Genomic DNA, 11,016 nt, shown 5'->3' on the forward strand with positions numbered 1-11,016 from the left:
ATAAGGCACTGTTCGTAGATGACCTTAGTATTTCTTGCCATGCGAAAAACATGAATACGATCGAGAGACAATTACAAGGGGCAATAAATAAGATCAGTACATGGGCACAAACCAATGGTTTTCAGCTTTGTTCTCAAAAAACGTTGTGTATCCATTTTTGCCGACAACGTAAATTGCACCTACACCCGGAACTACAACTGAACGGAAAACCAATAGCAGTTCAACCCAGCATACGATTCTTAGGAATCACCTTAGATCATAAACTTACCTTCCTGGAACATATTAAAAGACTAAGAACATCCTGCCAACAAAAATTAAATATCATCCGGGTTCTCTCAGCAACAAAGTGGGGAGCTGATCGCCTTACCTTATTACGGCTATACAGATCTTTAATAAGATCAAAACTTGATTACGGGGCCCCAGTATATAGCTCAGCAAGGCCTAGTGTCCTTCGCTGGCTTGATCCTCTCCATCAATCATAGTGCAATACGCATTGCTCTAGGAGCATATCGTACGTCACCAACACATAGTCTATATGCCGAAGCTCACGAACCCCCTCTCTCTATCAGAAGGCAACAACTTATATTACGCTATGCATATAAAATTAGATCTATGCCTGAACACCCAAATTGGGAATTACTTTTCACTCCCCAACACAGCAGGTTATACCATAACCGCCTTACTGCTAACAGACCGTTAGGTATAAGAATAAGACATCTTCTAGAAGAACTTAATCTGAGTTTTGATAATATCACAAGTACCCCTCCACTACTCCTTCCACCGTGGAGAATTACTCCACCTTTATGTGATAAATACCTTCATAAATGGGATAAATCTGCACTAAATAAAGAAAATTTTTTGCAATTGTACCATGCAGTGGTGGAGCAGTTTCCAAACTTCATTGTAGTTCATACAGATGGGTCAAAGAATGACACCCACGTTGGAATCGCCGCAGTTTTCCCGAACATAACATTAGCCTACAAACTGCCACATGAGTTCAGTATCTTTTCTGCTGAACTAATGGCAATTCAGGTTGCACTGAAGCATATCGAATCCTCCAATATTGAAAGCAGCATAATATTCTCTGATTCTCTAAGTGCACTTCAAGCCCTGGAAAACACCATGAACATCACCCACCCTGTCGTTAAAGAAATAACAAACTCTTTATATACCTTATCTGAACTTAGAAAAACCATACACTTCTGTTGGGTCCCAGGACATATGGGAATTCCAGAAAATGAATTAGCGGACAGTGCCGCAAAAACGGCCGACTTACCACCTGATGTACAGTGGAGAGTTCCACATCACGATTATAGACAAATAGTACAGGAAAAATGCATGTACCAGTGGCAATCAACATGGCAAAATCAACTTGAAAATAAGCTTCGAAGTATCAAGCCAAAACTTGAGCAATGGCCTTCAAGCCTCAGTGCAATTCGACAACAGGAGGTAATACTAGCTCGTCTCCGAATAGGTCACACTAATATTACTCATGGTTATCTTTTAAGAGGGGAGAATCACCCCCAGTGTGATCACTGTAAAACAGTACTTTCAGTGAAACATATCCTTGTGGAATGCGCAAAATTTGCAATAGAACGCCAGAATATCTTCACTCCAGCCACAACTGAAGACCCACTAACACTTGTTTCACTTTTGGGCAATAAAACAAATGTCTCAAAGATTTTTACCTTTCTCAAAGCGATCAATGTATACCACCTCCTTTAGCTAGTCAAAAATCAGTCTCCTGACCCTCGATTTATAACGAAATAGCAGAAATACTAACCTATGTATGGCGCACTATGGCCATAGATGCCCATGCGCCAAAAAAATCCCCAACCAAACAAACAAACAAACAAACCTTATATTCCTAATCCGCTGAGATGCTACAAATGCCAAAAGTATGGCCATTCTCAGACGGCATGCAGAGGGAACCCAGCTTGTCCCAACTGTGGATCTTCTGATCACAGTCAAAACGAATGTTCGGCAAAAGAAATGACTTGTCCTAATTGCAAGGGTAACCATCCTGCTTACTCTAAAACATGTGAGAAGTGGAAAATGGAGAAAAAAATTGTAAAATATAAAGTCGAAAACAAAGTTACTTATCAGGAAGCAAGAAAATTAATTGCACCCAGTATATCTAACCGTAGCTATGCCAGTATTGCAAAAAAATATCAAACAATAGCCACACAAACTGATGTTCTCCGACTGGGCCCGAGCTGTTCTTTCTCAGCAACAGTCCAATATCCAGAAGCACTCAGATCAAGCAAGTAATACGCCTCTTACGATTCCAGCAAAATCTCCTCCTTCGCCAATGATTGCTACCACACCAAATAATCCCAGTTCAACTTCAAAACAGAGTATTCAGGAAACATCACTCGATCAAGAGTACCCCTCTAAACAGGAAGATCCAATTCTTGAAATATTTGCAGAAGAAGAAGAAGAAGAAGATATGGACACAGGTCGCCCCACCTTTCCAAAAAGAAATAAACCAAAGCCAGAACGCCACAAGACAGCCACGTCAGGTACAGCTTCTTCTAAACTCAAATAATGCCTTATATTTTACAGTGGAATTGTAGAGGCTTTAGATGCAACATTGATGACATTCAGTACTTAATTAGACGCTACTCTCCAGTGGGTTTCTGTCTGCAGGAAACCTATTTAACTGCTAAAATTTCTGTTTCTATAAATAATTACTCAGTCTACCGAAGAGATCGGAATACATCTGACTCTGCTCGTGGTGGTGTAGCCATTTTGATTAACTCAAAGATCCCTGCTAGTCAAATCATTCTTCAAACCAAAATTGAAGCCGTTGCTGTGCGTCTGATTGCTGAGATTGCATTTACGCTAGTCTCAGTCTATCTCCCACCAAACAATTTCTACTCTTTCAAAGATATTGAAGAACTTTTAGTACAGCTGTCGTCACCAGTGTGCTTGCTAGGGGATTTCAATGGCCACCACCCTTTATGGGGATCCTCTAAATTAGATAGACAGGGCCGACTGATTGAAACTATACTAGATAAACAAAACCTTACCATTCTTAATACTGGTACACACACCCACATACAGTTACCTACTGGACAGACCTCTGCAATTGACCTCTCAATTTGTTCTCCGATACTGTTTCCAGTCATTCAGTGGTCCGCCATGGATGATCCAATGGGAAGTGACCATTTTCCAATTGTCTGTAACCTGCTCACTGCACAACTACCATTAGACCAACCCTGCAGAAAATGGAAATTTTCTAAAGCCAAATGGGCCAAATTTCAATCAGCAATCATTCTGGACAAAGAAACTATTCAGCTACAACCTATAGATAAAGTAACCGATTATGTCACATCCAGTCTTTTAGTTGCAGCAAAATACTCAATTCCATTATCAAACCCCCCAACCCGACGGCACTTCAACTACTGGTGGAACGAAGAGTGCACAAAAGCAAAGAAGGAAAAAAATAAAGCATTCAACTTATTCCGTCGATTTCCGACAACAGCTAATTTAATTAGCTACAAGAAGCTAAGGGCAAAAGCGCGGTTCATTCACAGGCAAGCCAAGAAAGATTCTTGGACTCGGTTTGCATGTACTATCAACAGAAATACCGACTCCAGAATAATATGGAAGAAAATTAGACAGCTTTCTGGGAAGTTTCCAATCATCCCTTCCCCAATTCTTTCATACAATGGACAAGAACTCTCTGGTCCTCTAGAAATAGCGAATGCCTTGGGTAAAACCTTTGCCGAAGTCTCTGCTGTATCAAATTACACTCCGAAATTCCAAAAAATTAAGACCTCCACCGAACAGAGGCCCATTAACTTTAGAACCTCGCTATCACTTCCGTATAATCAGCCCCTTGAATATTGTGAACTTCTACAAGCCATAAAAACAACGAGAAACAGTGCAGCTGGGCCAGATGGCATATATTATGTCATGCTGCAGCATCTCAATGAGCAAAACTTACAAATGCTGCTAGTTTTCTTTAATCGGATCTTCCTGGAAAATACTTATCCAACATCTTGGCACCATGCTACAGTTTTGCCCTTTTTGAAACCTGGAAAAGATCCTTCCAGTCCTAATAGTTACAGGCCAATCTCTCTGTCAAGTTGCCTTGGTAAAATTCTTGAAAAAATGATCCACAGTCGACTCAGCTGGATCATTGAAACTGAACAACTATTGAGTAATTGTCAACATGGCTTTCGCAAAAATAGGTCCTCTCTAGATCTGATGATCAAGGCCGAATCTGAAATTCGCAATGCCTTTGTGAAAAATGAACACCATGTCATGGTCTCCATTGACATAGAAAAGGAATTCGATACAACCTGGCGGTATGGCATTCTCAGTGACCTACATAATTTTGGTCTACGAGGCAACCTGCCTATATTCATTAGGAACTTTCTCCAGATCCGCTCTTTCCAGGTTCGATACCAAAACTCCCTTTCTTCTACTTTCTTTCAGGAAGAAGGAGTACCACAGGGGTCGGTTTTGAGTGCAACCCTATTTGCCCTTAGAATTGATTCCATTTCCAAAGAACTTCCAAATACTGTAGAAGCCTATCTTTATGCTGACGATCTCTCCATTTCTTGCCACTCTCAGAACATGAGATCTATTGAACGGCAATTGCAAATGTCCCTCAATAAAATTGAAAAATGGGCTGAGTTCAATGGATATCGGCTTTCCCATCAGAAAACAGTTGCTATCCACTTTTGTAACCAACGCAAATTACATTTAGACCCCGAACTCCGGATATCAAATTCCAGCATCCCGATTACCAACAATATTAGATTCTTGGGATTAATATTGGACAGCAAGTTAAATTTCCTTGAGCACATTAAAGTAATACGTACTACCTGTCTGAAAAAGCTGAACATGCTTAGAGCTCTATCTGCCCAGTCTTGGGGAGCAGATCGTACAACTTTGCTGCTCTTATATAGAGCACTGATTAGATCTCGGTTAGATTACGGTGCCCCAGTTTATGATTCTGCTCGAAAGAGTGTATTACGCTGGCTCGATCCTGTACAACACAATGCACTGAGGATTGCTCTTGGTGCTTATAGGACATCACCAACCTATAGTCTATATATTGAAGCCCATGAGCCCCCTCTTTACCTCCGCAGAAAAATGTTACTACTTAAATATGCAGTCAGAATACGAAACTGTTCTTCGCACCCCATCCAACCATATCTCTTTAATCCATCATTCCACAATCTCTATAGAAATAAACCAAATAAAATACGCCCAGCAGGCCTACGGCTCCTTGAAATAGCACAAAATTGGAATGTTCCTCTCCAGAGTAGGCAGCACAGAAAGAATGATTCTTGCCCACCATGGACCCCATTTCCTCAACCAGCCTGTGATAATTATTTTCTCCAATGGGGAAAGAATCGTCTACCAACTCTGAATGTGCAACAACTCCATGCTAGCCATATTCAAAACTGTTTTGACTTCTTACCGATATATACTGATGGTTCCAAATCTCATTCAACTGTTGGAGCAGCAGCAGTGTTTCCCTCTGCTATCATATCAGCCTCTCTTCCACCTGAGTACAGCAGCTTTTCAGCGGAATTATATGCAATTCAATTAGCTCTAGAAAATTTGAGTCTTCACCCATCTGCAAAATATTTAATTTACACCGACTCTCTCAGCTCAATTAGAGCAATGCAGAATTTCTCTTATAAGGATCACCCTATACTAAATCAAATCAAGTATTTACTATTGAAAATTGAAGATCGCCAGCAACGAGTGAACTTCTGCTGGATCCCAGCACATTCAGGCATCAAAGGGAACGAGTTGGCTGATATTTCGGCTAAAAATCCATCAACAGCAGAATTAACCTCTGCCTTTATTCCAGTTTCTGATTATAATATTATAATTAAAACAGCTTTTCATGCACAATGGACAGAACTATGGCATAAACAAACAAATAACAAACTGTTCCAGATAAAACAGGACCCAAAATTTTGGCACTCATGCATTCAGACAGTTCGGCGAGAAGAAGTGGTACTTGCGCGGATTAGAATAGGTCATACCCATCTAACGCACCTCCATCTACTCACAGGCGATGATCCTCCTCTTTGTTCACAGTGCTCTGAGCATCTAACAGTCAAACATATTTTGATTGACTGTCCACATTTTCAACAACATCGAACTTCAATATTTCAATCTCTGGCTAATTTCCGTGAACGAATAACATTAAATGATATCATTGGTGAAAATGCCAATATTAATGAACTTTTCTGTTATTTAAAACAAATAGGAATGTATAAGCGACTGTGATTAGTTTCTGGAATGAAATGAGATTGAACCGTCTTCACATTAATTATTTATTTTATCTTTTCAACATACCTATGAATAGGCGCAATATAGCCACAGCAGCTTGTGCGCCATTAAACACCCATACCACACACACACACGCTCCTCTGTTTTCCTTCCTCCCCTATATACCTTGAGATGATAAATGTTGAATTTCAGGAGATGAACTGTGAATGGATGGTAAAGAAACGTGTTCAGACCGGTTATAAAGGAAGAGGTACGAATGCACATCCTAATTTAAAAGAACAGTGCCCAAGGAAATATCTGTAGAAAAGCTAAGCAGCAGGAACTGAACGAATGTGTGGTAGGGAGAGGAGTGTGAGATTGTGATGATCGTTATCTACTGCTTACCAGCTCGAGAAAGTCTCCTCAACTTCTCTGCTCATGACTAAAGTGGAGAAGCAAGTTGAACATTCATCGCTGTTGTTATTGGGTTTTAGGAGCATCGACGACTAAAGCCATGTTGCTTTGTGTATACTGTCTGTAAATGCGTGTGTCGTGAGGTCGATTTTCTGTTTGCTGGACGAAAAACGAGTTTCCGGGAGAAAAAACCATGCTAACTTCGCGTGAGACCGACTAATTCGGCCATTTTGTGAAAAAGACCCATAAAAATTTCTCTCGCCTTCGATGGGATTCGAACTCCTGTCTTTTCCACGCGGTGGGGGAAGAATGGTGATCCTTCCAACTGTGCTACCCACGAGGACAGGGTTTATCGCATTAATTCCTTTAGCCAGATAATTGTAATATTTTTTGCTGGAAATAAAGATAAGAAGTAAAACTTTTGGGAACTAGAAAATAGATATTACACTTTAAGTACGGGTGTTAAGAAACATAAATCCTTATTTCGGAATTTAAAATATTTTATTGTTATTCGTTCGTTTCTCGTAAATACTTCGTTCTCTCCGTTGTGACGTCATTTCTTACCATTAACATTTCTTCCGTTTTATTCAGTTCAACAGATTTCATCAAACAAAATCTGAAATAATCAAGAAATTTTGCTTCCAGTGTCTCTTTTCCAATTAAAATTCTACTTTTGTGTTAATGCCAGGTTTAATTTAGATTTCGATGCCCCTGAGTTGCCCTTGTTGGTGACACAGTTGGTAGGGTTGCCGTCCTCCTCAACCGCTTCGACAAGACATTTAGTTGGTCTCAGGCGAGGGTAGCACGTTTTTTTATCCCGGAAACTGGGGTTTTTCATCCAGAGAAGAGAAAATGAAGCTCAGAACACATGCTATTTATAACTTTAGGTTGGTTGTTCCGTAAAATAAGACACAAATCTTCAGCTGGAAGAGTAGAATCTGACGTTATTTTTTTTTGCGGATGGTGATCAGTTTTGGTTCAAAATATTTTTTGAATTTTAAAGGAAAAAACTAAGAATTTCGAGTTGTATTTCAGGTAACTGCTTTCGAGGGCCTTCTGCGCAACTTGTTCTGCTTCTACACTACAGTTAAATAAATTGTTTTCTGCACGTGAACTGTTGTAAAAAACTGCTTTTTACAAAAGGAAAAAAATGATTAACGTATGCAAATTAAAATTCCTTACCTTCCCAATCAAATGTACAATCGATCCAAATATTGGATAGGGTTTTAAATAAGGAATGCCCCTCGATTGCCAGTAGTTGTGGTTTCTCGTTAAGTAGCTGAAAAATAAAGAATTTCGTTAGAAATTGTTAAATTATAAATTTCCATTAAAAGAAATAAAATACAAACAAGAATTTATTTTAAAAAAAATCTACAAATTGCATTTCCAGATTGTTTGTAAAATATCGAGGAATATTTGTGGTATTTAGAAATTCTTCAACGATTTTAGAATGAAATTATGATCAGTTTGCCAGATTTGCTCGATGAAGCACTCATCCAGCACCCCAATGTGTACTCGTACACCGACTGCAAGTCGGCGTACCCCTTTCCATACACTGGTAACACGCTAGAGAAGGGTGCTGCAATGGAGGTATCGATTCCAGGATTGCCTTTGCATGTGTGGTTTCCTTTCTCCGTTTTACGTGTGGATCCAATTTAAAAGCTTTTCTTCGATAGAGGCAATTATATCCTTTTTCACTTCCATTTTCTTTCTTATGTCTTAATTTCGTTTTCTGTTCCTCCTAGAAGTTCTTGCTGAGGGTCTCTAAAAATCCATTTCTGTTGAGAGCAATTTGTTTCCTCGTCACCTGTTAAAAGTCGATATCTCAGCTCCATATAAAAGAATACTTTTTTGTATTATCGTTTCATTATTTAGAATGTTTTGCGCTCCATAAAATGCAATTTAACGTGCCATTCTGCCGTCAGCAATTCTCTTATTGATCTCTGCTTGGGATGATCCGTCGCTTTGTAAGATTGACCCGAGTATTTGAATTTATCGACTAACGAATTTAATTTGGAAACCTTAATGTTTAGAATGTGTCCTGATCCTAAAGACAACATTTCAGTCTCGCTAAAATTGATTTTTAGACTACACCAGTTATATTCCTTGTAAGAGTTTGCAACGTTAGTAGCCTGCATCTTCTGTATCTTGCGCAATCACACCACCTTTGTAAATGAATTTTTCGCGTAGATATTTAATAACGACAAAAGACAATATTTATTCAAACAAGAAAAAGAATTTCATCAATAATTGGTCCACAGCTTTCGTCTTACAAGCGGGTATGTCACACGACCAAATACGTCATAAGGTACATGATCGGAAGTGACGTCGGAAACATCACGTGACCTCTTCGGAGCAGCAACGTCTGTCAAACACGGCGTCAGGCCACGCCCTCGGAACATTCAAGGTATCCGTACCCTTTTGTACACTTTAACCTTTTTTTTTTTTTTTTTTTTAATGAGAGAGAGAGACATTCGTCGACGTTATTCAACTTCTTCTCGTAGTTTGCTTTTGTATTTCTTCATTCCTGTTTTATTTGTACCATATCTTGACCCTCTTTGTCTCTCTAAATTAGAAATATCTTCGGTTTCCTCATAAACAGTTTAATATTTGAACATAAACGAGCGTCTACTCACATGTATAAGATTGTAATGAGGCAGAAGAAAAGAGCGGCGGTGTACAGCGATCCTGCAGGAACGTCAACTCCGAACAGATCCATTCCGAAGGCAAGGAGTTGGCCGATTCACGAGTTAACGTGAAGAGACGTCAATCACGATCTGTAGCAAGCATTCTGTTATTGAGCTACTGCACACATGATGCAACTCCTGACGTCAGCAGAACACGTGGCTTTGACACGTCATGATTGCAGCGTCGTTTCATCTATTTTAATCTTTCGTGTCCGACCTTGGTTCGCGTTCAGTGCCGTGCGCGTCTTTTCCAGCGCTGACTAGGGTTAAAAAATTATGTCCCACATTTCAAAGCTTTCACTGGGCGCTGACCTTCCAAGCTGCATTGCTGTTGCCAGTTGTTCGTCGCCTCAGCACCCTCTGAAGAGAGAGCAGCAATCTTCGAAATAGTTATGAGTAGAAAAGAACACACCAGTCCTAATACAAATCTGCGGTCATCGATTATTGTTATCCGACTGCAAATTGATAAACATTCGATACCATTAATCTCTTCTCTGGCTTCTTGGCAAGTTCCTCTGTTTGAAATAAATGAAAAATATAAAATAATAATAAAAATAATAATAATAATTTCAGAGGGAGGAACAGGAGGATATTCATGTGTTGTTGAGGCGGATCCCAGGGTTTCCCCCGTTGTACATCTTGTGTAGAAGCTTACTCCAAAACCCGCCATTTTTATTGTAGTGTGTTCGATGTGTAAGTGTAGTGATATGGTGTGTGTGTTTTTTTTTTTTTTTTCGCCCGGTACCTGGCTGTTAGCAGATGGGAAGTATCCACACCTGATCACCACTTCCCAATCCCATCCCCGCCACGTGCAGGCGGCCAGAATCTACTATCACCTGCTGGACCAGCCCTGAGCAAAAGATCCGAGAAAGCCCAAATTAGGATGAAATGAAAAGGATATAGAAGGAGACGTTTGTGGGCTGGAAAGATAGGGAAGAATAGAAGAGAGGAGGATCAAACAGAGGAACCCTCCAATAGTTAGAAGGTAGAAGAAATGAAGCAAGACAAAAGGAGACAGAGGTGGAGAAGTGGACTGACTTCTCATGATATGGGAAATAATCCCACGGAGAATCCCATCGTAGAAGCTAGGATCAGCTAGATTTCTTAAAATATAATTATGTCTAATCTCTTGTAGACATTGCTCCAAGAACTTATAATTTTTTTTTTACTCCAATCACGCTATAAACAGGTTCCACGTCTTCAGAAGAACACCAAGAATTTACACACACTAGATACAGGAGCACGTTCAATGTCCAGCAGGGTATATTTGATTACAATGAGTATCCAATCATCATCAACTTCTGATAAAATTATCCCAAATTAGCGAGTCTAAGCTCTTTTTTTTTTTTTTTTTGGTAGTTGTTGGCGCATCGGCTTCTGTGGCCATAGTGCACCTCCCAAGGTTTTTGCAGTACTTTGATCCAAGCCCGAGGCGGGATTCGAACACGCGACCTTTGGGTTGCCAGGCAGGCACTTTACCCACCTGGCTAGCTCGGCGACGAGTCTAAGCTCCTCTCTTCTTTTAAAAGCACGTGAGGCAAAGGTATTTGTTCAGTGCTATAAATGCCACTTGAGATTGGAGAAGCGCAGGTTTCTTTCCCACTGTGAAGGTATCTGAAACAAGCTGCAGTTCACGCCTGTAGTCTTGATAATATTGACAATCGAAAAT

At 40.0% G+C, this 11,016-nt stretch overlaps 1 protein-coding gene across 1 annotated transcript in view; it reads right to left on the reverse strand.

The window, feature by feature from the left end:
• Positions 1-9,424, reverse strand: part of LOC150085914 (cytochrome P450 3A24-like) — a 30,831-nt gene extending 21,407 nt beyond the window's left edge. Inside the window, exons 1-2 of the mRNA XM_090374295.1 lie at positions 9,297-9,424; positions 7,843-7,939 (exon numbers count right to left, since the gene is read on the reverse strand). Of these exons, the coding sequence (XP_090230421.1) occupies positions 7,843-7,939; positions 9,297-9,379 (180 nt within the window). The 5' untranslated portion in view covers positions 9,380-9,424. The remainder of the gene's footprint in view (positions 1-7,842; positions 7,940-9,296) is intronic.
• Between the last annotated feature and the right edge of the window lie 1,592 nt (positions 9,425-11,016).

The sequence above is a fragment of the Mastigoproctus giganteus genome, chromosome 5 (assembly GCF_048544385.1).
Source record: "Mastigoproctus giganteus isolate SK-2022 chromosome 5, ASM4854438v1, whole genome shotgun sequence".
NCBI lineage: Eukaryota > Metazoa > Arthropoda > Arachnida > Uropygi > Thelyphonidae > Mastigoproctus > Mastigoproctus giganteus.